Source organism: Eschrichtius robustus, chromosome 7, assembly GCF_028021215.1.
Source record: "Eschrichtius robustus isolate mEscRob2 chromosome 7, mEscRob2.pri, whole genome shotgun sequence".
Classification (NCBI taxonomy): Eukaryota; Metazoa; Chordata; class Mammalia; order Artiodactyla; family Eschrichtiidae; genus Eschrichtius; species Eschrichtius robustus.
The window spans coordinates 91,052,165-91,078,674 of NC_090830.1; the positions used below are offsets into that span (position 1 = coordinate 91,052,165).

General features: G+C 44.4%; 1 protein-coding gene across 1 annotated transcript in view; it reads left to right on the forward strand.

The window, feature by feature from the left end:
• The window catches only part of WDFY4 (WDFY family member 4), a 250,705-nt gene that overhangs the window by 141,721 nt on the left and 82,474 nt on the right, over positions 1-26,510 (forward strand). The window contains exons 40-43 of the mRNA XM_068548935.1: positions 4,657-4,734; positions 10,704-10,910; positions 12,318-12,369; positions 15,100-15,263. Of these exons, the coding sequence (XP_068405036.1) occupies positions 4,657-4,734; positions 10,704-10,910; positions 12,318-12,369; positions 15,100-15,263 (501 nt within the window). The remainder of the gene's footprint in view (positions 1-4,656; positions 4,735-10,703; positions 10,911-12,317; positions 12,370-15,099; positions 15,264-26,510) is intronic.

Sequence of the window (26,510 nt, forward strand, 5' to 3'; positions counted from 1 at the left end):
GGGCTTCTCATTGCAGTGGCCTCTCCTGTTGTGGAGCACGGGCTGTAGGTGCACAGGCTTCAGTAGTTGCAGCACATGGGCTCAGTAGTTGTGGCTCGCAGACTCTAGAGCACAGGCTCAGCAGTTGTGGCACATGGGCTTAGTTGCTCCGCGGCATGCGGGATCTTCCCAGACCAGGGGTCGAACCCATGTTCCTTGCATTGGCAGGTGGATTCTCAACCACTGTGCCACCAGGGAAGCCCCATCAATGACATTCTTAAGTGAAGATTTTTTTTTTTCCTATGAGTTCCTAGTGGTGAGGACTACATATAATGATTATTTTGCAAATTGTAGATTCACATGCAATGGTAAGAAATAATACAGAGCGATCCCATGTACCCTTTATCCAGTTTCCCCCAATGGTATCATCTTGCAAAACTGTAAATACAGTATCACAACAAGGAACATTTCCATCCCTACAAGAAGTTCTCATGTTGCCCTTTTGGGATTGACTTTTCTTACTCAGAATAATTCTGTTCAGATTCATCCAGGTTGTTGCATGTATCAACAGTTCATTCTTTTTTATTGCTGAGTGGTATTCCATGGTATGGATGTTTCATAGTTTCTTTAATCATTCACCTATTGAAGGTCATCTGGGTTGTTTCCAGTTTTTGTCTATTATGAATAAAGCTTCTATAAACATTCACGTACAGGTTGTTGTGTGAACATAAGTTTTCATTTCACTGTGATAAATCCCCAGAGGTTACAACTGCTGGATACTATGGTAGTTGCCTAGATTTGAAAAAAATCTACTGACCTATTTTCCGGAGTGGCTGTACCATACATTCCACCAGCAGCATATGAGTGATCAAGTTGCTCTGTATCATCACCAGCATTTGGTGTTGTCACCTCTTAATTTTAACCATTCAGATAGGTGTGTAGTGATTTCTCACTGTGGTTTGTATTTTCATTTTCTTAATGGATAATGGTGTAGAACATAGTGCTCATGTGCTTCATTGCGATCTGCATGTCCTCTTTATGTCTGTTCATGTCTTTTGTGCATATTCTAATGGGATTTTTTTTTTCTGCTGTTGAGTTTTAAGAGTTCTTCATACTAGTCCTTTTGATTGATGTGACTTGCAAATATTTTCTCCTAGATCATAGTGTATTATTACATCATTTTTATGTGGGTTTTTGTGGAGCAGAAGTTTTTAATGTTGATGAGATCCAATTCATTATTTTTTTTCTTTTATGCTTTTGGTGTAAAAATCTAAAAACTTCAGCGATTTGTTGAATGAGAGCAGTAAAAGCAGACATCTTTGCTTTGTTTCCAGTCTTAGAGAGAAAGCATTTATTGTTTCACATTAAATATAATATTAGCTGTGGGGTTTTGTAGATGATCTTTATTATGTTAAGGTAGTTCCCCTCTATTCCTGGTTTTCCGAGAGTTTTATTATGAATGAGTGTGGAATTTTGTCAAATGCTTTTCTGCATCAATTGATATAATCACGTCATTTTCTTCTTTAACCTACTAATATGGTAGATTATATTGATTGCTTTTTGGGTATTTATCAGCTTTGTGTTCCTGGAATAAACCCACTTGGTCATTGTATGTAATTCTTTTTATGCATTGCTAGGTTCTATTTGCTAATATTTTGTTAAGAATTTTTGTATCTCTATTACAATAGCCAGGACATGGAAGCAATCTAAGTGTCCATTGACAGATGAATGGATAAAGAAGATGTGGCACATGTATACAATGGAATATTACTCAGCCATAAAAAGAAACGAAACTGAGTTATTTGTAGTGAGGTGGATGGGCCTAGAGAGTGTCATACAGAGTGAAGTAAGTCAGAAAGAGAAAAACAAATACCGTATGCTAATACATATATATATAGAATCTTAAAAAAAACCCCACAAACTGGTTCTGAAGAACCTAGGGGCAGGAGAGGAGTAAAGACGCAGACATAGAGAATGGACTTGAGGACATGGGGAGAGAGAAGGGTAAGCTGGGACGAAGTGAGAGAGTGGCATGGACATATATACACTACCAAATGTAAAATAGGTAGCTAGTGGGAAGCAGCTGCATCGCAGGGGGAGATCAGCTCAGTGCTTTGTGACCAACTACAGGGGTGGGATAGGGAGGGTGGGAGAAAGACGCAAGAGGGAGAGGATATGGGGATATGTGTATATGTATAGCTGATTCACTTTGTTATAAAGCAGAAACTAACACACCATTGTAAAGCAATTATACTCCAATAAAGATGTTAAAAAAAAGAAAAAAGAAAGAATTTTTGCATCTCTATTCATGAAAGATAGGTTATTTTCCTGTACTCTGTTTGTCTGGTTGTGGTGTAAAAGTATAAGGGTATTGCTAGCTTCATAAAACAAATTAGGAAGTGTACCAATTTTTTCTATTTTCTGGAAGATATTTTGTAAAATTTATGTTAATTCTTGCTTAAATATTTTGTAAAATCCTCAAGCAAAATCATATGGACCTGGAAATTTATTTGGGGGGAGTATTTAAATTATGAATTCAATTTCCTTAACTGTTATAGTCTATTCCAATGATCTATTTTATATTGGTTGAGATATGGTAATTTATGTTTTTGCAAAGAATTTGTCCATTTCATCTAAGTTGTCACATTTATGTGTATGTAGTTGTTTGTAATATTCCCTTGCTATCTTTTTGATGTCTGCAGGGTCTGTAGGGATAGCCTCTATTTCATTCTTTGTATTGGCAATATGTGTCTTCTTTTTATCTTTGTCAGTATTTGTACAGGTTTGTAAGTTTGATCGATCTTTTCAAAGAAGCAGTTTTGTTTCAATGATTTTCTCCATGTTTTTCTGTTTTTAATTGCATTGATTTCTGCTCTTACCTTTGTTATTTCCTTCCTTCTGCTTGCTTTGGGTTTATTTTTCTCTTTTATTCTAGTTCCTTGAGTGGGATCTTAGATTGACTTAAAATTTTTAGTCTTTTTGTTTTTTTCAGATAAGCTCTATGATACAAAACATTTTAAGATTACATCATTTAAAAATATTTTAATTTAAAATCTTTTCATCATTAGGGTAAAATTGTATATATTTAAGATGCACAACTTGATGTTTTGATGCACATATACATTGTGAAATAATCACCACAATCAAGGTAATTCACAGTTACCTTTTATTTTCTGATGAGACCACCTAAGTTCTAACTTCTTAACAAATTTCGAATATATAGTACAATATTGTTCACTCGAGTCACAATGCTGTACATTAGGTTTTCAGAACTCACTATTTTGCATGACTGAAGCTCTGTATCCTGTAATCAACATATCCCCATTTCTGCCTCTCCCCAGCTCCTGGAAACCACCATTCTACTCTCTACTTCTATGAATTTGACTATTTTAGAGTCCATATATAAGTGAGATCATGCAATGTTCTGGCTTATTTCACTTAGCATAGTGTCCTCCAGGTTCATCTATTTTGTTGCAAACAGCACAATTTCCTTCTTTTTAAAGGCTGAATTTTATATATACATAAAACATATATATAATGAACTGTGTGATGATGTTATTTTTTCTTTTGTTCTGTTAATGTGATGTATCACCTTGATTGATTTGCATACATTGAACCATCCTTGCATCCCAGGGGTAAATCCTACTTGATCATGATATATGATTCTTGTAATATGCTGTTGAATTCTGTTTGCCAGTATTTTGTGGAGGATTTTTGCATCTGTGTTCATCAGGGATATTGCTCTTTAATTTTCTTTTTTTGTGGTGTCTTTGCCTGACTTTGGTATTAGAGTGATACTGGCCTCATATGATGAGTTGGGAAGTATTCCCTCTTCTTCTATTTTTTGGAAATTTAAGAAGGTTTGGTATTAATTCTTCTTTGAATATTTGATAGAATTCTCCTGTGAAGCCATCCGGTCCTGGGCTTTTCTTTTTTGAGAAGTATTTGATCACTAATTTAATGTCCCTATTTGTTATTGGTCTGTTCAGATTTTCTAAAACTTAACTCTTTTCTAACGCATGCATTTGGTGACATATATTTCTCTCTCAGCATTGTTTTAGCTATGCGACAAATTTTGATACATACTGTACTATGTATTTTTTAAAATTTCCCTTGAGACTTACTTTTTGATCCATGGATTATTTAGAAGTATATTGTTTAGTTCCCAAGTGTTTGGAGATTTCCTGTTATTGATTTCAGTTTGATTCTGTTATGGTCAGAGAACATATTTTGCAGGTTTTAATTTTTTAAAACTTGGTTGAGATTTGTTTTATGGTCCAACATGTAGTTTGTCTTGGTATATATTTTGTGGGGGCTTGAAAAATGTGTGTTTTACTATTGTTGGGTGCACTATTCCATAAATGTGAGTTACTTGAACATTTTTTAGAATTCCATTTTAATTTATCTATTCTAGCTTTTCTAGTTATTCTTGGGAAGAAGATATATCTGCTACAAGCTAGTTCATCGTAGCTGGAAGTAGAAGTAACCCATAAGCATGTATGTGGGTGTGTATGTGAATGTAACAGCATAGGTGATACATGTATTCATGAGGTTGTGATTGATTTGACCAACAAGTCCTGTTTACTCTTACCTCCCCCGACAACTGGTCAGAGTAGAGAAGTTCTTATCTAAAATCACAGCTGTTATTAGTTGTGACTTGTTTCGTCTCCTCTCCAGGACTTCGTGTCATGTATCGAGAACTACAGACGAAAAGGACAGGAACTATATGCATCTCTATACAAAGATCATGTACAGGTAAGAAACAAGGCAATTCCCTTCTCTGCACAGTAGACCAGAATCTACCTTGAACCTGAAATAAAGAATCATAAGAGCCTTTGGTTTAAATTCTAAATTGGCTAAGCCAATAATTGGTCATCAATGAGTCAGTCCTACCTTCATGACCTGTGCCATGGGATTTGGACCCACACTGTCAGCAGCTGAGGAGATAGGCAGTGTTTCCATCCACTTATCTACTCATTCATTCATTAGTAAATAGGCGTCAAGTGCCCAGGGTGCCTCAGATCCTGTTCTAGGAGCTAGGGGCACGATTGTAAACACAGCAGACATGGCCCTCACTCTCAGGTAGCTTACTCTAAAGGAGAGATATACATTAAATAAGTGCACAAATAAATAGATCATTATAACTTGGAAAGAGCAATAGACAGGGAAAATACAAGTATAATGGGAGATTGTAACAAGGGGAAGACTTTAATTTGGGCAGATCAGAGGCCCTCTCCAAGGAAGTGATCTTTAAGTTGAAATCTGAAGAAGGAGGAATATGGGCTAAAGTATTTTAAGGAAGTGGTTTTGACTAAGGGGAGGGAATGTGTGAAGCTCCTGAGTCAGGAAAGCACTGGATGTCATCAGTTGAGTGGAAGAAGAGGAAGTGACTGGGATGACCTGAGCTGGGAAGGGACAAGGGTGGATGAAGATGAGGCAGGGCCAGAGCAAGCAGAGTGGCTTGCTGCCACTTTAGGGGTTTTGCATGTTCTCCTAAGGACAGTGGGTTGCCACTGTTGAGGGTAGGTTTAGATGTTGAAAACCTCTCTCTAGGAGTGATTTCTGTACAGTCTAGGTAAAGAGCACTGGCTGTCATGCCAGGGAGATCTCTATTTGAATCTCAGGTCTGCCCCTTCCTAGGACTGAGCCTAGTCTGAGCCTCAGGGTTCCCATCTTTAAGACAGGATAATACTGCCTACCTGTAAAGGTTAAAGAGTGAGTGTGGAACACCTAGACAGTGGCTGGCAGGGAATAGATGTCCCATATGTGGTTAATGAATGGCTAAGAAGTTGATTTTTAGGTGGTATTATTGTTGTTAACAAAAATTTTCTAAAATGATTGCTAGTAATAGAACACAATAATAGAATTAAAACTTGACAAATTATATTGTTACTTTACAATTTCTCTGTGCCAAAGCCTTGCTAGGTGTAGGAAAGGCAGAGATGATAATGATACTCCTCTGGTTGAAGGTTCTTAACACTCAGTAGAGGGACCAAGAGTAAAGAAATTAAAGCAGGGTGATAAGGCCAATATTAGGAAGTTCTACTACAAAGAGAGGAGCAGTGGGGTTTAAGGAACCATTGGGTGTGCCTGGGGCAAGGTGAGGGGTCAAGGAATGGTGAAACAGTAGTCCCCAAGTTCAAGGGAAACAAAATAGGCTCTGATCAACTTAAGCCAAGTAACCTGATCCAATTCCCTCCATATGTGCTTGTTTGGGAGCCCACAACGTGCCCCCACGAATAGGGATTTGTGAGATGCACAGCGTGCACCCCAGAAACATACGGACTAGCAACACAGCCTCCCAGGTTGTGCTACGTAAGGAGGTGGGCAGTTTATTAGACATGCAGGGGTGGGAGAGGCGGTTTGGGGGTAGGTGCACTGCACTGCTGGGTAGGTGTCCTGCTGGCTTATATTTGTGTGTTATCTGTGCCCCTTGGACAGGACCTCGCATGTGAGTGCCTTACTACTTGAATTCACCAGCTTCATTCGGGACTAGCCATATGGCTAATAAATTCAGCTGCCATTGGGGGGAAAATAAGATGAATCATTTAGGATTGCATCCTTTATTTAGGTATATCCCCATCACGCTTGTTCCATTTCAAGACAGAGGATGTTGTTTATCTAAACTTTCAAATCAGCATCTAGTCAAGAGTTTGACCATTTCTTTTCTTATGGTTGGAAAAGCCTGGAAGATTTGGTCATGGCTAGGAGAAATGTGCTCTGTGGTAACTGGGGGATTTCTGCTGAAATTTGAAAAACTGAAGGTTAATGGGGAAGGACTGAAGAACCTCGGCAGAGGCTCTGAGCCCATAAGGCAAGGGTCCAGCCTCCTGGAACATCAGTCTGGCTTATTTTCAGCAGCGGGCCTGACTGGAGCTCAGAGAATACTTTAGAAAGTGGTACAGAGTTTTACTGTTGATTGAAGTATTTTTGAGAAAATCAGCATTTTGAGGCTAATCCATGAGGATACTTTCCAAGTGTTTAAATATTTAAGACAGATTGTTTCAACGTTTAAAAGAATGCAGGTGTTATCACCGTCTACCAGAGATAATGGGGTCTGGAGTGTTCACCCGGCTTTCTTTTAAGGGGTAGTAGACTGTCCCGACGAAGGCCCCACTCCACTTCCAGAGAAGTCAAGTCCAAGTTCTGGAAAGAAATCAGCCTTGTGAAATATGCCATGTTCTTCAAGGACAGCTTCTCCTAATTACACTCCGTGAGGTCCTTCCAAGAGGGTGGAGATAATGAGGTTCAAGGGCCCCCGCCCACACGGCTCTCAGTAACAGGTTGCGTAAGGCTTTTCCAACTGGGCATTTTACTTACACCTGAGAGGTCACTGGAGATGCAGGTGCTCACAGCATGACAAGATAGCGTCACCCAGTGCCCTGGAGGCTAACCCAAGCATCATCTGTATACCTCATCATCCCATCACCAGCAAATCGTGCAATTCTGATATTTAATCTCCCCAATTTCTCATCACTCCAGAAGTGCCGACGAAAACAGGTGCCTCTGCTCTGGCCCTGCCCAGATGCCCCTTTGCCATTTCCAGTTACATTTGTTCTCTTCTCTGTGGTCCGGCTGCTCTGGCTCTGCTCTGTGATATACCCAGGCCATCTGTTCTTATACTGAGTCCTCATCATACCTTACAGACATGGCTCATTTTGTCTATATTTTTTTAAAAATTACAGTTTTTACTGCTTAAAGGTCTATGCAAGATGCCTTCCACCCCAGAAATGGCCTTTCTTTTAGTGTGTGAGGGGCACTGCTCTGTCCCCTCTCTTTTGGGCTGTCTGGGGGCCAACAGGCTGTTTCCATTTCTTGCTCAGTCTCTATATATCCATTACATTTTGGTAACAGCTCTTTCAGATGTAACTATCAGAAACTCAACTCAAACTGGCTTAGGCAACACATGAAATATTTTGAAAAATCCAGGAGAAGATCACACTTCAAGAAGAGCTGGATCCAGGTATTCAAACTCTGCTTTAAGGAATCTGCCTCCTCTCTCCCTCTCTCTTTTCTTTCTCTCTTTTTCACACACACACACAAACACATGTTCACACAAACATAAACACACAAGTGTATGAGATTACTAATATGTTTGAGGCAACAAGGCACATGGAGGAGAGAGCTTTTGAGGCTGGAGTGAACTCATGCTCTGCTGCCCAGTCTATACATCCTGGAACTAAGTAGGGCTCATATAAAGGGTGGGAAATCATCTAACTTGCACAAAGGGACTGTCTCATTGCTGAGAGGCCTGCCTGTAGGCTGTGTATGCCTCAATGCAGATACATCAGGTGCCTTTTCCTGATGCACATAAGGTTGGCCAGCACAAGGTGGGCAGCCTTGAACGTGTACACATCCACCTCTCTGCAGTCTGCTCTATACGGGCTCCTAGAGGCCACCAGTTCCAATCCCAGAGAGTGATGCTCACTAGCCCATCCTACAACCATTCATCACCCACTGAAGCCAGGGCTGGGGTCAGCTGCACCCCAGCACCGGGAACTGAAAGTAGGGAAGGTCTGGTTGCCAAGAGGAAAGTCTCAGTGATGTTACCCAAGAGTTTCTATTCTGCTGAGAGTCATAGCTGCCTCTAATACACCAGCATCCCTGCCCCTGTGTCTGGTGTGGCATTTGGCCGACTCAAGGTTTGAACTGAATGAGGACCTACCTTGTGCAGAAGCATGGGCATTACAGAACACCTTGCAGGTGCAGGAACTCAGGACTTTTGCTTATTTAGTCATCTCATGTCCTTTGTCTTGGGACCACATACAGCCTTCCATCATGGACTAAACAATCATTCATCTCTGAGGCATGAATGAGGGATCTTATCACTGACACACATCTGTCTAGCTGCAGATATTCAGACAACACATTTGCCCTGTGATGAAGACTCAGGCAGCCGTGAACCTCCAGGTTGCATAGGTGAAGCCTTAGGGTGGAAGGGATGCTCTTAAAAGACTAATTTGGAACCCCGGATGAACAACCCAATATAGCTTGGGATTGTTCATCCTCTGTGAAGCTCAATATGGAATTACAAATGCAGCAGCAATCTCCTAGGAGCTGAAATATTTTCCCCAAACAAGTGTTCATTTCATATAACCAAATCCCTTTTAAAAGGCTTTGGATAGTCATTATTTTTCTGGAGTTTTTTATTAAACAATTAGAGTACTTGTAAAATGCTATAACTATTTAGGATATGAATTTAAAATCTGTGGAGAAACAAAACAATCTTGTTTTGAAATAGAATTTGCTTTATTCACAATAATAATACTAACTGCTTAAGCTGGGTAAGGCACCATATTAAACTCTTGAAAATATTGTCTCATTTGATCCTTACATAAACCCATGGTTTTATTATTGTGGTAATATTACTAACAGAATTTGACTGATGAGGATGCTAAGTCTCCTTCAGATTAAACTGCTAGTGAAAAGCAGAAACATCGTGACAGCCCAGGTTCATCGGACACCAAAAGACCACGTACTCAGAACTATACCGTATGTCATGTTTTTGTGAGAATTTTCAAGTTCTGAGAACGATTTTCCCATTCAAAATGGTCTAGATCTAAGTCTGCCAGTCTTTGAAGTAATACTGGCAGAAATCACGACTTAATGAAATGATACCAGGGCCCTAGGAAAGGAATCAAGCACGCAGGCTGAAGTGAAGGCTCTGGAATTAGACAGGCTGGGTTTCAGTCTTAGCTTGGTCACTGGTTGGTCCTTGGGGAAGTCACTTCTCCTCTCCTAGACTTGGTTCCTTCATGAGGATAATAGAAAGTACTTACAAGTTCCAAGACTCACTTATGGTGTCATTGTGTAGAGGAAATGAGATAGAGCAGGTGAGAGGCTCAGCCTCATACATGACAATGAGTTTCTTTTCTCTTTATGTTACGATTGTGAGGTCTGTGCTTCTTGTCATTAACACTTTTCACCTTTCAGTTTTCTGAAAAACTAAAATTAAAATGTAGGGCACATACCATCAAATATTTGAATAGTTGGAAGAGTTCACCCTGCAGACTAAGTTGATTCTGCTGTCCAAACTGAATTGAAATGTTCCCTTGATAGATGATGTAGGAAACTTCAGTGTGGCATACGAAAACAGTTTAGGGGTGCCGATGTATTTTGTAAAAGGTTTGAGTTATACTCTAGCAGAAGGTATAACAGTCAAGTGCTATGTATGCAAACTATGAGGATTTCATAGATATTAGGAAGGATTATTTTCATTAACATCAAAGGTTTTAGCTTTTTTGAATATTCTCACCACACTTCCAGTCCAGACACCGGAAGGAGGGCTTTCAGCATCATTTTGAAGGGTAGGGGCCATGGTAAAATTCCCTGTCCATTTTGAAGGGTAGGGGCTGTGGTGAGGTTCTGTGTCCATTCTACCAAATAGCTGTCCAATCCTCTGATGAACAGTATGGGGACCTTTGGGACCTGTTACTTTCTGCACAGCACCCAGCAGTCACGAGGCTCTGCAGGCCAAAGGGCAGAGGGTTTTTTCCTCCTCGAAGCTGAATTCAGTGGTCTCAAAGCTGAAAAACTGATTTCTTCTCCTGGCCTGGTCCTAGCTCCAGAGAGTACACTACACACCCTGAAGGTGCTTGGGGCTGCCTATAGGGGTGATTTTCCTCAGGCAATTATGGGGGGCTTGGTCTGTTCACCCCAGGAGGTTTGGGGCCAGGCTGGTGAGGAAATGTGTCCAGAGGTGATGCTGTACTTCTGCTTCCCAGAGGCGCAGATGTGGCAAAATCAAGGCAGCCAACGCCTGGGCCAGGATCCAGGAGCAGCTTTTTGGGGAGCTGGGCTTGTGGCGTCAGATGGCAGAAGCCACGCCCTGCTCCCGGTGGGAACTGGACTGGAGAGAAGGACCAGCTCGCATGAGGAAACGTATCAGACGCTTGTCTCCGCTGGAGGCCCTGAGTCGAGAAAGGCTCAAGGTAAGAATTAGATGCAACAAGACAGGATGCTTCCAGACGGGCAATGTGTAGGGAGGTGTCTCCTTAGCTTTTCCATCTGATGTTGTTTCCATCAGGAGTGCTTTGGCATGGACAGGTAGGAGAGATAATGCGTGCAGTTAACTGTAGGAGTGCTGTAATGCATTCTTGGTGCTGTTTAACAGAAGGAAAGAATCACTAACTCCCCAGGTACATAGAAGGGATGCTATAACTACAGGCTGAATGAATGAAAAAAATAAGTGAGTGAGTGGTTCATATATACACCACTGACCCAGCACCACGCTGACATCCATAAAAGTCCGTTAGAATGGTCTGGAGGCCAGCGTTTGAAAAGAGCCACGTGATGGGCACTGTCTGCTTGAACAAGTTATGTGTCATAGAGCAGTCATAACCAGCCCTTCTATGGGCATTAGTGTGCAAGCAAATCCCGTATCAAGTCTTACGATGGAAATATCTTGAACTCAGCTATTTCTGCAAGCTTGAGCCAGTGACCCACTTAGTCCAAATGACAACTGAAGCTGCATTGGATTCCCAGGCAACGGAATCTGGACGGTCCCCAGGTGTTTGCTATAATGAAGCTTGGACTGTCTGTCAAACTTACATTTTTGCCTTTTAAATGATGAAGAACCATCCTTGGCTTGGTAGTGGATATAGAAAAATCTGTTAATAGCATTTCATGTCCTCATTGAACAATTCTGATTTAAGATATTCTAAAAAGCAGCCTTTCCAAACCCTGGAACACAAGACATTTCCTTCTGCATTCATCCTGAGTTACAATGTTGGGCTTATTCTCTAGTCTGTAACCTCAGAATCTTTTACCCACATTAAATCCTTTATAAAACCTAATGAAAAAATTATATTTCATTTATTCAGTAGACATTTTAGTTTTTAGTGTATTGTCTATAAACATCTGGTGATATATAGTATTTTTCCCTCAATACATTTCTTAGGAAATGGAGGCAGGAAAAGTAAGCCTGCGCATGGTGCTGATGTCAAGGCCAAAGGCTGGCTATGGAACCTAGTCCCTGGTCTCTTGGGCTGTCCAGCCCCAGACCCTGTCCCTGGTCCCCTCTCCAGGGTGGCCCATACCACAGACAGCCAGGATACTCTCTACTCCCCTTTGACATAATCTTTGGTAATTACTGTAAATCCTACTTAATGGAAGATTGTGGGTTTTTTCCCCTTTGACTCAAGAACATTAATACTTGCATTTTATTGTGGTCCTTTAGGATTTGGCATTTTGCTCCCCTTGCCTTTGAGTCTTGAGTGTATGAGTGATTTGAAGGAGCCATATGCATGTGTGTGTATGTGTTTGTGAATCTGTGTAATGGGGGGTGGGGCCCATAGGTATCCAGGATTTAATTTCTCTTTTCTCTGGTTTTATTTCAGGAAAGTCAGGACAGAAATGGTGATATTTCTCAATTAAATGATGAAAACCAAGGTATTCAATTTATCTGTATTTTTATTTAACAGTTAAACCAATTCTTGGTTTTATTTAACATCTCCTTAAAGATATGAAGTTAATATATTGTAGGAAGAAAATGCTGCAAGTCTAGAGTAGGGAGTGCAAGGCCTTTCATCACTCTGCTCTCCAGAATGAAGAGGGACCCATTCCAGACCTGAACACTCCACTGGCGGAAGAATTTTGTATTTAGGTTGCAACAATAAGAATTTTTTTCAGGGAAACTATCTTGTCAATTTGCTATATGAGGGAAACCTTAAAAGTGCCCCCCCAAATACTAATACATGTTCAGTATGTGACCCAAAACACCTAGGAGGAAAATAGGAAAATATTTTAGAGCAAAATTGGATGGGATAAATATTTAATACTTGACACTGAATTCTCTGATTGTGAAGATGACAGATATAATGGTCATTATTATTTCTCCAATTTAAAAAAGCACTTTGAATCATTGTTGATGTTTATGCTTACCCTTTGTGTAATACCCATGGAGGAATTTGGTTGAGTTGATATGCTAAAAATCTAGTTTATTTTCAGAGGTCATTTTGGCCCTAACACATCAAATACATACCAAACACACACACAGACACATACACTATATTTCAGATTTTGTGTTTCTACCAAAGACTCTACCTTTTGCTTCAAACACTCTCTGTCTGTGAGTTTCACTGTATCCTAGGCTGCAGCTTATATCATATCCTTAACCAAGTGACAACTTCCTAGAGCTGATCAGACTTGTTTCATTTAGTGGCTTAGCACCGGATTTTGCATGGAGCTTGCTATCTTGTCAGTCTGCAGTAACAAAGCCCAGAAATGAGGATCTTGAGCTCTGATCCCAGGTTGATTTGGGGGTCCCACTTGGGACTTGGGATTACAGTGTAACACTCATATTTTGGCTTCTCTTCTTTCCATCCCAAGCCCCATAACCCTAAGATCAGAAGGAGAATCTGCCTGCTCTCCCTCTCAAAATGGGTGGCTGCAGAGGGTACAGTGGTAGAAAGCAGGTGTTTGATTTTATGTGGACTAGGGCCATGGGCTGCTAAGTCCCCTTGTCCCCTATATGCAGGGCCTCTGGTCACCTGTGATCCCAGGCCTCCTCCATGTTTCCAGCATGGACCCCCAACTCCCAGTAGGGAGCTCAGTCAGAGGAGAAGAAAGGGCTGTGATTCTTCACCATGCCTTCCTGGGTGCCTATATCTACACAGTGTTTTCTCTGCCTGAGGGAAAGCCTCTGATGGATGTTGCTGTGAGCAGCAGGCACTTACATTCATCCAGGTGTGAGGTTCCCAGGTGGGGAGGAGGTCAAAGAGATGAGCATCTTGCCACAAAGAAAGTGGCCAGTAGCACCCTGACCTTGCAGCCATGTGCTGCTCCGCGCAGGTGGACACCCAGGACAGGGTGGAGGAGAAAAATCTAGGGATCCACACAGGTATGTACTTAGCTCGCACCCAAATGCACATGCACAGGAGTGCATCCTTTGGAAATAAGTCTAGATGTACACACAAATGATTGCAGCACAGTGGATTTTGGTAGTGTAGAAATAGAAACTAGTTGTATCTCTAAAAAATAGGAGGTGAGTTGGGTGATTATGGAAGAGTCACACACTAGATTATTACAGCCACTTAAGTTGCTTTCTAAGAACTTTTAATGGAAAGTGCTCATGGTGTAGTCTTGAGCAAAAAAGTTAGAAAAGAAACACTATAAATTCAGTATAATTCTTACCATGTCAGAAATTACGTTATGTGTGTACATATACATGTGTGTACAAAAAAGATGTCAGAGTTAAACCAAATTGTGGCCAGGGAGGACAAGCAGCCTAGAGATGAAAAGATCAGCCTCTGGACTCAGAGGGACTTGGTTCAGATTCGGCCTCTAGTTCTTAGTAGCCGTATGACCTTGAGCAAAATAATTAGCCTTTGTCAATTTCTTCATTTGTAAAGTGAGGATGGAGTGGAATCTACAACCTAGGTAGGACTGGATGGAAAATGTCCAGCACATTTAAAGTATCCAGCACAGAGAAAGTGCTCACTAAACAGGAGCTGCTGTTATTAGCACTCTCTCTGGGTGCATGGGTGATACTTGTTTTATTTCTCATAATTTTTAATTTCTCACAATTTCATGGGTTTTCCAAGTTTTTTACATTAAGAAAATAGTATTTCCATAATTAGGAAAAAAACCCCACTCTTAAAAGAGTGAAGAGGGGACCTTCCTGGCGGTCCAGAGGTTAAGACTCTGCACTTCCACTGCAGGGGGTGTGGGTTTGATCCCTGCTCGGGGAACTAAGATCCCGGCATGCTGCGTGGTGCGGCCAAAAAAAAAAAAAAAAAAAGAAAAACAACAAGAGTGAATCAAGTGAAGTTCAGAAAAAGCAAATCTTCGGTGACCCTCTGGGACCCTCTAGGAAATTGCTTTACTGATTAATGAAGGTGAATTTGAAACATCCCCCCTGGTCACTGGAGAGTTGCAGAGCAGCCAGGCCCGGGTGCATCTTCCAGAGTGAATCAACCTGCAGGTGTGTTCACCACATGATAGGGTCAGAGGGGTGTGTCCACTTTCAGAAACAGTGAGGGACACGCTGGGATCCACATCATTCACGTCTGCCCTGAAACCTTGCAGATCCTCCCAGGGACTTGGGCCCAGGCTGTGCACCGTCCCTCGTGACTCCAGGTGGCTCATGCACAAACTGTATGTCCCTTTTTGCTGCTGCAGATGAACTGACACCAAAGGAAGCTGAGAGCGAGAGAGATGAGGCAGTAGACTGCACCCAGCTGACCTTCTTCCCCGCCTTACATGAAAGCCTGCACTCTGAAGATTTCTTGGAACTGTGTCGGGAAAGACAAGTCATTTTACAAGAGCTTCTTGATCATGAAAAGGTAACACAGCCCATCATGATTATTCTTTAAACACTGTCAGACATGAGAGAACTAAGCTTTCTGCACTCACATGGGAGGTGATATCTCCATTCACCATAAAAAAATCAATAAGCAAAAACGACAGCATGCTCCTAAATTTATGGGCCCAGAGCAAGGGTGCAAATGCCCACACATCTTGCATCAAAATGTTTAGAAGATATAAATCAAGTGAATAAACTGCTAAATGAAATATGTTCTAATGTCCTATATTGACCTTTATAATAACCTAGGGGGCCAGTTTCAAATTTAGAATTCTTGACCTTCTTGTAATTCAGCACCTTGGCCCCCTGCTCACAGCCTGACCACTTGAGGGATCCATCCCATGCCTGAGTGAGGGGCCCTGGTGGATGTGTTTGGACACGTGACCCATATGTCCCAGCTGTCCCCACACTCCTCACCTTGAAACCAGCTCCCCCTGGCCGCCACTCAGGCCTAGAGGAAGCACACTTGTAGCACCTTCAGCCCTCGAAAGGGTGGACCTGGAGATACAGTATGCATAGCCAGGAGGCAGGCTGGGCCAGTCAGCAGGGAAATCCATTGTTGGGGATGCCTGGAGCTGGGTTGTGGGAGCCCAGGCTCTTGGTGTGCATGCATGTCCCCTGGGTATGACTGGAAGAGGGTCAGAGGGTCCCCCTGAGGTACGGGAACAGGCCCTCTTACACAAGTCTAAGAAAGTATGGAAGATGAAGCACATGTCTTAAAGTAAAACGGACCTGAGCTAAAAATCCCAACTTGGCCACATGTTAAATGGCCTGCTACCTAACCTTCGTGAGCCTCAGTTATTCTCATCTTTAATATGGAGTGCATGGCAACCATTTCACAAAATTCTCATAAGGCTTAAATGGGATAATGGAAGCAAAGTGACTAGCATAGCGCCCAGCACTCATGAGGTGGCTCATTAAAGACTAATTCTCTTCCCTTTCCAAAGGTTGAGTGGTTTAAGGGCTGGGTAGACTTCCATCTGTCTCTTCCATCAACTCTTCTGTATGGGATGTAAGTGAAGAAGAAGCCCCAGCAAAACAGAGGAGCAGGCAGGGGGGGGCTGGCAAGACATGCAGGGGCTACCCAGAGATGAATGCATGAGAGCTGAGGGCTAGTCTGGCTGCAGGGTGGAGGAGAGTGGAGCTGAACTACGGGCCACTGAGTAAGCAGCCTGGATATCCAGGAGCAAGTGACAAGCTCATAGAGCTTGTGATGGGCGTGAGCAATGTGCGGAAACTGAAGCATGTCCTTTCCAGGGGCAGATTCCTTGCAGAGACTCCTGCAGGGTGTCAGACTGGGATTTACTCCTTCCAGGGGTTGGGTAAAAAGGGCTGGCTTGAAGTGCATTGGCCAAATGGATGACTTCAGAACTTCTGCCAAGTTGTTTAGCTGCTTTCAGATTTGGGTAGCAGTTCAATCAAAACAATCCTGGAACAACAAGGTCCTTATACATGCTGAACCCACAGCTTTCAGCCAGAGAGCACATTTGCAAGTCCCTATCACACCTCAGCACCGTGCCTTTGCGCATGCTGGTTTGTCTATCTGTGGTGCTCTGCACGCTAGACTCCTAGCAGCTGACTCTCCAAAGCCCATCTTGACTGGCCCCCAGTCTGAAACCTGGAGAGCTGGTCTCTCCCTCATCCCTGTCTCTACTGCCCGCTGCATCTCCACCTACCCTTGCTCCTGACATACAGGCTAACCTTCCCCACTTCACCTGTCTGCCTCTCTCACTCTACTGATGCTCCTTGATGGAGGGACCCCCAGGTGCCTAACCTCAGGCATGCCTGGAGAAGCCTGTCAGTAAACGCCGATGAGTGAAGATCGATTATATCCACGTTCGTTTTATTTTGATTATGGAAGTAGTGTCGTCTACTGTGTGAAAGTTTAAAAAATGGATATAAAACATACATACGTAACATATACATATATATTTATATATGTGTGTATACATAGCCACAATATCCAGCTGCTGAGTACTAACAGCTGGTAACAGTTTGAACATATCATATATGTTCATATAGGTAAATGGATATTTAGTAAATGCCTAGTCAATTGAAAACAGCTAAGAGATCAATGCTTTCTTACTCTTAAAACGTTTCTTTGCCTTCTGCCCTTAAAGGATCATATAAAGCAGTGATTCTCAGCAGGGGGCAGCTTTACCCGCCCCTCCACCACCCCTGGGGACAGACATTTGCCAATGTCTGGAGACATTTTTAGTTGTCGTGACTTGGTGGGGAGGGGTTGCTACTGGCATCTAGGGGGCAGAGGCCAGGGATGCTGCTTCACATCCTACGATGCTCAGAAGAGCAGAAAATAATTATTCAGTCCCAAACGCCTATAGTGTCAAGGTGAGAAATCCTGATACGATGGATGCATATTAAACAGATTAAAACCAAACCCCAGCCATCCCTTCCTACTTTCCTGATAGGGTAAGGAAATACTGGATTATATATTGTCTCCATATTGGCTCTTTTCATCATTTTGATAAGAAGAGAGCAATGGCAATGCTTTGGTTTTATTTGGTATATTAATTTTATATTGATGCCATAACAAATTACCAAAACCTTGGTGACTTAAAGCAGCACACGTTTATTATCTCAAAAGTCTGAGCACAACATGGCTCAGCGGGTTCTCTGCTTAGAGTCTCACAGGACTGAAACCTCACAGGAGGTGTTGGCAGGGCTGCATTTCTTTCTAGAGGCTCTGGGGATGAATCCATTTCCAAGCTCATTCAGGTGTTGGCAGAATTCAGTTCCATGCTTCCGTAGGACTGAGTTCCCTGTTCTTGGCTGGCTGTCAGCCAGGGGTCGTTCTCCGCTTCTAGAGGCCACCCACATCCCTTGCCTGTGGCTCTCTTCCTGCATCTTCAAGGCCAGCTGCAGTAGCCTTCTCACACTACAGGTCTCTCTGAGCTGCTTCTGCCTCATCTTCCCTCCCCCTCATCTCCCCTCTGCCTCCCTCTTCCATTGAATCTCTCCCACCAACTCTTCTGCCTTCCTCTTCTGCTGCTAAGGCCTCATGGGAATTGGACCCACCAAATAATCCAGGGTAATCTCCCTATTTTAAGGTCCACTGATTTGCAACCTTAATTTCATCTGGAATGAAAAATAATTTCAAGCCCTTCAAGCAGCACCTAGGTTAGTATAAGATGGGATAACCAGGGATGAGGCTCTTGGGGGACATCTTTGTCCCCAAATACTGCCTGCCACATCTGGCATCACTGAGGGGCCACATGTCACCTAATCCATGCCCCGCCTTCCAAGAAGGGCTTCTGCAGGTGGCCTGACTCCCATGTGCTGGCCAAGACCAGCCAGGTGGCTCCAGCCCTCACTGGGCTGGGCTGAGGACAAGGTCTGGAGTTTACAGTCCCGGCCAGAGCTAGTCCCAGCGTGGCCTGTGCAGCAGGTTCTTGCCTTTGGTACTTGTCCTGGCCTCTGAGAGTCTTAGTTTTGCTAATCGTCCCACCCAGCAACACTTCACTCAGGGGTCTTGTTGGGGGAGCCAGAGCCTGAAGCCCACAGGTGACTGACTTTCCCAGCCTCTGAGAGGCAGGTCAGGAGCAGGAAGAGGCTGTTCTCTCGTTTTCCCCTGCCCTGTACTTAAACTTCAGTCTTTCCGGATCTCCATGTCACACAGCAGGAAGCTGTCAGAATGCCACATGTGGCTCACCGTGGTGGCAGGGACTCCAGGCTGTGCAGACAGGAGCATGTGAGACGCAGCAGGGTCTGAGGCAGGAGCTGTCCTGATTCTGCTTAGTGCTTGCGGTCCCCTTACCTGCCGGGAGGGGCCACACGAGGTTGGGGGGTGGGGCACAGAGGGACTGAGCAGGGCAAGGCAAGGCCATTCTTGACATTGTCCAGACATTGGTTCTTTGCATGAGTTGTTTTGATCCATTTCGTTGGGTTGTGCTTGTTGCCTGTGACTTCATGGTAAACTGTGGGAGAGATTCTTTGCCAATTCAGCCTGAGTTCCTGCAAGGTCACTGGAACCAGACACACTTGCTCCCTGGAGAAGCAGGTCTAGGAGACTGGCCAGGGTACCCTGGGGACAGGCTCCCAGGAGGCTAGGTGGACAGAGGCTCTAGCCTGGTCCCAATCCCACCTCCACCACTTAACACTGCGTGTCTTTGCCCCAAATCGGCGCAGAGGAACTCTCGGTGGCTTGTATCTGCTATTATCGCTGTGATCGTGGCTCTTTTAATGGTACCTTAGCATTTGTTCTCTCCAAGAAGGAGGGAGGAGTGGGGTATGAACCCTGGTACCTAAGCCGTGGCCCTGAGGAAGTGGGAAAGGGCCTGTCAGTGCAAATGAGGAAACGCTCCTGTTTAAACCCGGCCCCAGCCGGCTTCCGGGGCTTCCAGGATGCTCCTGGGGGCCTGTGAAGCCAGGAACTGTGGAGGTTGGGCAAGTGTTGAGCTTGGACAAAATGGGGGAATCCAGGTCTGAGTGGGTCTGTTTCCTGCTGAGATGGTGGAGGATGTGACAGAGGGTCAGAGTAGAGCCCACGAGAAACCTGACCTGCTGGGATGGGGCCCATCTAGGGTTCTAGGTCCACTACAAAATACAGCGTTTTGTGGGAAAGAGGGAAGTTGCTGGGTTTGGGGCCTGGATTGATGTGTGGTGAGTCCCCTGAATTTAAAGCCTGAGGCAGAGAGAAGCATAGGGAAGCCGGCCTGGGAACTCAGGGACATCCATGGGCTGGAGGAGTGAGCTGAGTCGGGTCTGGGCTGCAGAGCTGATTGTGGGGTGGGCCCTTGTGACCTGGCCCCCTCCACTGCCCACACCTCCACCAGCCAGATCCTCGCAGCCTCATGCCCACCCACTCACCACTCCCCTGCAACCAGAGGCCTCCTCCTGGGTGAGCCTGTGCTGACGTGTCCGTCCCCAGAGCACTCATAGCGACGGGCCGCCCACAGCACTCTGCTCACTCTGCTGCTGGCGTCTTCCTTGTCACACGGCTCTGTGGTTATTCCTGAGTCTTCCTGTGATGCCTTTAAAGGCAGGGACAGGCTGGAATTTATTCTTGTCTCTCCCTTCCCTGACTCGTAGTATTTGTGCTCTGGAAAGATCTGCTGAACTGGAGAACACAGCTGTATCAACAGACCGTCCATGGGGAGCCCCCCGCTCCGGTGTGCCTTGCGGCAGTGTAGGGGCTCCAGGCGTGGGCAGCCTGCCCGCCGCAGGGACATGGGTCTGCTCTCGAGCACCTCGGGAACTGGCCTGAGGGGTGGCATGCCCTGGGCATACCTCGTTCATTGGGGGAGCCCCTCTGGGAGCAGGTAAGGCATGGCTGAGCAGGCCTGGCTGCCTTGCAGATCCACCACCACCAAGGAAGAAGATGCCAACAGTTCATGCCCAGGAGGGCAGCTTGGCACAGGGCAAGTGCTCAGACTGGATGGAGAGCCTCGTTCTGCTCTTTGTTTATCACTATTATTGGCAAAAGCGTCAATAGCTGGACGTCTGGAGCACTTGCTTTGGGTGCTTTTCATACATCTCATCGAGTCTCACCATGGGCCCTGTGAAGGAGGCTTTATCATTTTCATCTTAAAGATGGCAGAACCAGAGCCGAGAGAGGCTGCTAACTGGAATTGCTCGGATAAACTCTCCACCACCCTATTCTTCAACAACCTTCCTATATTGGGCCTTGGACATGTTGGCTCCAGGACCCCTCGGCTTCCTCTGCAAATGTTCTGGTTAATGCCGCCTCAGGTAGGCAGGCCTCCAGGTTCCTCACTATGCACGGCGTCTCCGCCAGGACATAGCGTGACACACATGTGCCAGCCTGCCTGCCTGCCGGCCTGCACATGACTTAGCCCCAGCTCCTTAATCCTTGTCCATTCTACTTATTGTCAAGGGCAGGGACTAGAAGTCGAGGAAGGGAGGATTGTTGCACTGACCCTGGAACCATGAACGTATTTAAGCAAACATGTAGAAAGTTTGACCACGGCAGGCGTGTGTGTGTGTGTGTGTGTGTGTGTGTGTGTGTGTGTGTGTGTGTGTGTGTGTGTGTGTGTGTGTGTGTGTGTGTGTGTGTGTGTAGGTGGTTATTTTCTGCATTTCCCCAGACTAATATTTTCTGCTTGTGTTGAAACATTTTGAGGCAAGTATTGTTGTAAGCTGAGAATTCCCCTAATGAAGAGGTCTCCATGAGACCTTTTGGGTCTTGTGCTTTTTCTAAGTGAAAGCACACCCACAGCAGTGTGTATGTGGTGGTTGTGCGCCCAGGCTCAGAAAACCCGGAGCACCTGCCTTCAAGTGGCCATCACATAAAGTGGGCAGGCAGCCCGTGGCGTGGAGCCCTGGCTCCTCCTCCCCTGCCATCTCAGAAGCGCTTGCTTTCATGGTCTTTGCCGGATGCAGACCAGGAGAAACCGGGGCACATCTCCTTCCAGACTTCTGGATGGCTTGTCCCGACAGAGGCCTCTAGGGGAAGCAGGCAGACCTGGAGCTCGGAATGGCAGCAGCTTAACTCATTTCTTTGTGAGAACATTGGAGCTCTGATCGCCTCTAGCGATACCTGGGATGGTAATTATTCTGTGCCACTTTTGCGTCATTGATTAACGATTCCCAGAGCCATGAACACATTTCTCTGCAAACAGCTCCATTTGACATGAGGAGTGGTTTATTTAATGTATGTTAACTGTGGGCTTGTGTCAGCCACTGCGTGGTCGGGGACGGTCCCTTGTTCCCCCTCCACAGAGCTGCTCACAGAAGTGAAGTGAGTCTCCACTTAAAAAAATGTGCTTCCAGACCCAGTCCAGGGTTAGAACTCACATGGGAGTTGTTTTTTTACTGTTGCTGTTCTTTTTAATTACATGAAAAACTAAACGTTTATTATTTTTTTTCATACAAACTCAATGTAAAATATTAGTTTGACCTTGTTAGAAATGAAATCAGCTCAAAGGGAGGTAATTTTGCTCTGAACAGCAGGGAGCAGCGTCAAGCTCTTCGTAGGTATCTTTAGCTGAAGTCATTTGTAGAAAGCGAAGAATTGTGTTAACCTTTGCACGTAGTAACTTTCCCCCTGGGTGAGTCGCCACGAGTAACTTTCTAGAATACAGAGCTGCACGTGTCATCCCTACTGAACACCTTCTGAGACTCTCTTTGGCATACTTTGTGCACAAGGCCACTTCTGAGCTGGCCCTGTGCTTCCCTGGACTTGCTTCCCTTACCCTTACATGAGTGGGCGAGTGGGCACACACACACACCTGCCTTTTTACTCTAATTATACAGAACGACCTTTAATTTCTAAACATGTCCAACTGGCTCAAGACTTTGTACCTTGCCAAGTTTCTCCTCTGTTTTAATTGTCTCAACACCCAACCTCAGCTTTAGGGTCACCTCCTTGGGACCCACTTCTCTGATGTCACCTGCCCCCCACCTCTGGGCACTGTCTGGGCCAGGCACTCTCCTCTGTGCCCTCAGAATGCTTGTATTTTCCCCCAACCCCATGCTGTACCAGGACAGTTGGTATTCTTCTCTCTTTCCTGTTAGACTATGCGCACCACAAGATATGCTTTCCCTCCCTTTATGTTGGTGCGGAGGCACAGGCCAAACATTCAATATGTGTCTATTAAATGAAAGCATGAGCAAATGGATGAGTTATAGCAATGTGCCTGCATGTGATGGGACCTCATCTTTCATAGCCTTGCTGGTGTCCACGGATCAGTTTCTAAGTATGGTTTTCAGATCGTCTGCATCAGAATCATCTGGGCTGCCTATTAAAATGCAAATTCCGGGGCCCATTCTGCACTTGCTGAATCAGAACAACTGGGAATGTAACCCGGGAAGATGAACTTTAACAAGCTGCCTGGGTGATTCTCATATATACTAACTTCTCAAATAAATGCTGAGATCCACAAGTCTGGGTTTTACGATATACAGAGCTGCCCTGGCTAGAAACATGCTTCAACTTCAGTCACTGAGTGCAGATTCTAAATGCAGCTAATGCTACACACTGTGCTTTGAACAGTTCGGGACTTGTAATCCTTTTCACATTATGCGGGTGCAGTTTCCATCCTTTTCCATTTGGTCTCCCCTGAGCCAGCAGAGAAAGGGTGGAGGCTTGGCTGTTGGCAGGCTTGCTGTGGAAGTGGCACATGCAGGCAGGCAGGGGGCATCCCTGCTCCTTGTCTCCACCTGAAAATATGAGCTGCCATCAAGAGATCCAAGTGTTATATTTCTTCTCAGATCTGCCAAATTGACGTATAAAAATAATATCTCCTTATTGTTTTAATATACGTTTCTTTGATTACTAGTGTGACTGAATGCTCCATCTAAAAGTGATCAATAGAGAAAAAGTAGCTGCCCGAATTCATAGGTAGCCAACACAAATGGAATTGAAGTAGTCTCTCTCCTTTTTGATACTTAACTTTTTCTCAGCAATCTGTACTGTTTTTTGAGATAAGAGAATACTTATTCCATACACTACCGTAACAGAATGTATTGATAACAAGGTCTAGGTGAGCAGACGTATGGAAAGGGAAGCGTGACACATGTGAGCAGGGTTGAAGCTTTCTTTGCAGTAGATTTTTCGCACAGGTATAAGAGAATGTACACGTTAGCTCTGTTACTGGGTACTTCACATGACAGCTCTGAATCTCACTTCTTCTACCTATAAAATTAGGGCATTGTACTCAGTTGCAGACTAGTAGTGCTGGAAAAAATCTTCAGGGAGCCTCCAGTTGGCCTCCCCCTTTTGCACACTGAGGCCTGCCTCTAGCAGAATGTGCTGGCGTGGACTTCCATAGAATGTCCCAGCCAATTGTTGTCCCTCTAACTTGAGCTCTGGCAGTTTTGGATTTCCAGACAACCTGTTCCTTATCATACACAGAACCAGGTGTGGCCATGTACTTGGTTATTCACCCATCAGGAATGATAATATATCATCTAGCTGATCCTAAAAAATTCTACTTATGAAGCTGAAGTTCCACTCTTTTTAAAGTGATAGTTGGAATCACGGCAGGAGGGAATTCTTACTCATGATTAAACTTGGGGGTGGAGCCCTCTCAGGGCTAATTTAAATGGAAGAGCAGGGAATAGTTCACTTGGGTTCATTTTCCAGTTTTTAGAATGCCACTCTTTTCTAGCAGAATCAATTTTTAAGCTATAAACCCAGCTCTCACCAGACATTTTTCTTGTGGTTTGGTTTATTCTGGTTGTGACTTAATTCTCCCCAAGGGAAAACATCAGGAGATCATGGAAACATGCTGCAGCCCCTGCTCTTGGCACCACAGAGTTTGGGTGGGGGGGGGGGCGCATCATGGGGAGGGGAGAGGTTTGGGAGGTACATAGGCCTGGACTGTGCCTGGGCCCCGCACGTGAGCATGTGAATGTGAGGATGAAGCATCCTTCTTACAAAGGCATAAGAAAAACGTTTCAATGGCTTGGCATAGGGGGCATAAACACCCTGCAACAGTGCTGCTGGGAGTGTAAATTAGTGTCACCTTGCAGGAGGGCAGGCTGGCACTAGATCACAATTTAAAATATCCACATCCTTGACCTGCAGTTCTACTCCTAGGAATTCAACCTACAGATTTACTCATGTGTCCAAAGTGACATGTGTACAAAGCTGGTCACTGTAGCATCACTTGTGATGTCAAAACATTTGAAAACAACCTGAGTCAATAGGGGGTCGGTCAAATAAGTGGTGGTACATCCATGCCAGGGAATGGTCTGCACCGTTTAATAAAAGTGAGACAACTCTATAAGAAGTGATTTGCAAGGGTCTGCTAGATGGCCTGTTCAGGGAGAAAACTAGATACAGACCAGTAACTATACAAATATGCTGTTTGTGTGAAAAAAGAGAATATGTACAAAACATGCTGTGTATTCACCGAATCTCTTCAGTATAATATACCGCAGGAGAAGCAGAACTTTTCGTCCACCCTCTTAGAGTCTCCAGCTAGGCCTGAGAATTCAGTGGACAGAAGACAGATGGACAGGAGAAATGCATACAGATTTTATTTTTACAGGTACATGGGAGGCTTCGCAGGAAAATGAAGACATCTAAGGCCCCCAGGATCTGAGGACACCCTACTTTCCAGCTTCACCAGTCACACTGACCTCTCTTCTGCTCCCCAAACCTGCCCTTCCTGCCTCTAGGCTCTGAGCTGGATGTTCCCGTTCCCTGAAATTTCTTCTCCCAGTTTTTGCATGATTGCCCATTTCCATCCTTCCAGTCTCAGGGTCTGTCTAAAATAGTGTCCCCTCCAAGTTTCTCTCTGCCTTATTATTATCAACCTGTTTTTTTTTCTCTCAACACATATCACAGTTTGTGATAGTTTATTAGTTGATGTGTCTTCCCCCACTGGATTTTAAGTCCCACGATTGTAGGGTTCTCGTTTATCTTGTTTGTTCCTCACTTTGACTAATCCTGTTTGATGCAGCGGTGTGAGAACTGGTATCCAGGGCTGCTTTCCAGGCTTCACCACTGCAGTCCTATCATTGCTCCCAAAGGCGAGCACAGAGTTTAACTTCAATCCCAGGCTCTGCCACTTACCCATCTTTGATGAGATTCTTATCTCTGGGACCCCTTTTTTTCCCATCTCTAAATTAGAGTAGTAAAACTACCCTTGCCCAACTGTAAGGATTATACTGGTTAATATGTGTAAAATGTTTACAATGGTTATAAAAAAAAAGTAGGTAGTAAAAAAAAAAAAAAAAATCAGGTCCTCTTTTGGATAACTGGAATTAGCACAGAATTACCCTGAGAAAATGTTGGTCTTGGTCTTAACTGTGGTCCATTTGGGCTCCCGACATCTAAAAATTCATGTATTCTCTCACTCGTTCCTTTGGAGATTTATTCCATGTAAGAACCCACCTAGTCCTTACTTCGTGCGGGACTCTGGGTCATATCAAGACACCGTCTCAGGTCAGGCTCCCCAGAAAGCCAACATTAAGCCAGAGATGTGCATGCAGCAAGTTTATTGGGAGTGCGGGTCATTGGACTGGGCCCAGCGAGAAGTGCAGTCTCAGCAAGGCCTCGGCTGAGCCCACGGGAGCTCAGAGTTGACCTGAGTGGAGGCAAAAGGTCTGGCCCTTCCTTCTCTGCACTGACCAGTTGTTGGGTACGGATGGCCACTGGGATGGGGACTTGACCTTTGGCCAGGTACTCTCTTTAGCTGAGGGATTCTGGAAAGCTGCCAGCATCTTTAGCTGCTGAGAGAACGTGGTTGAGCCTGAAAGACGAGATCTGGGCGGAGCTCGTGCCACCTCTGCACACACC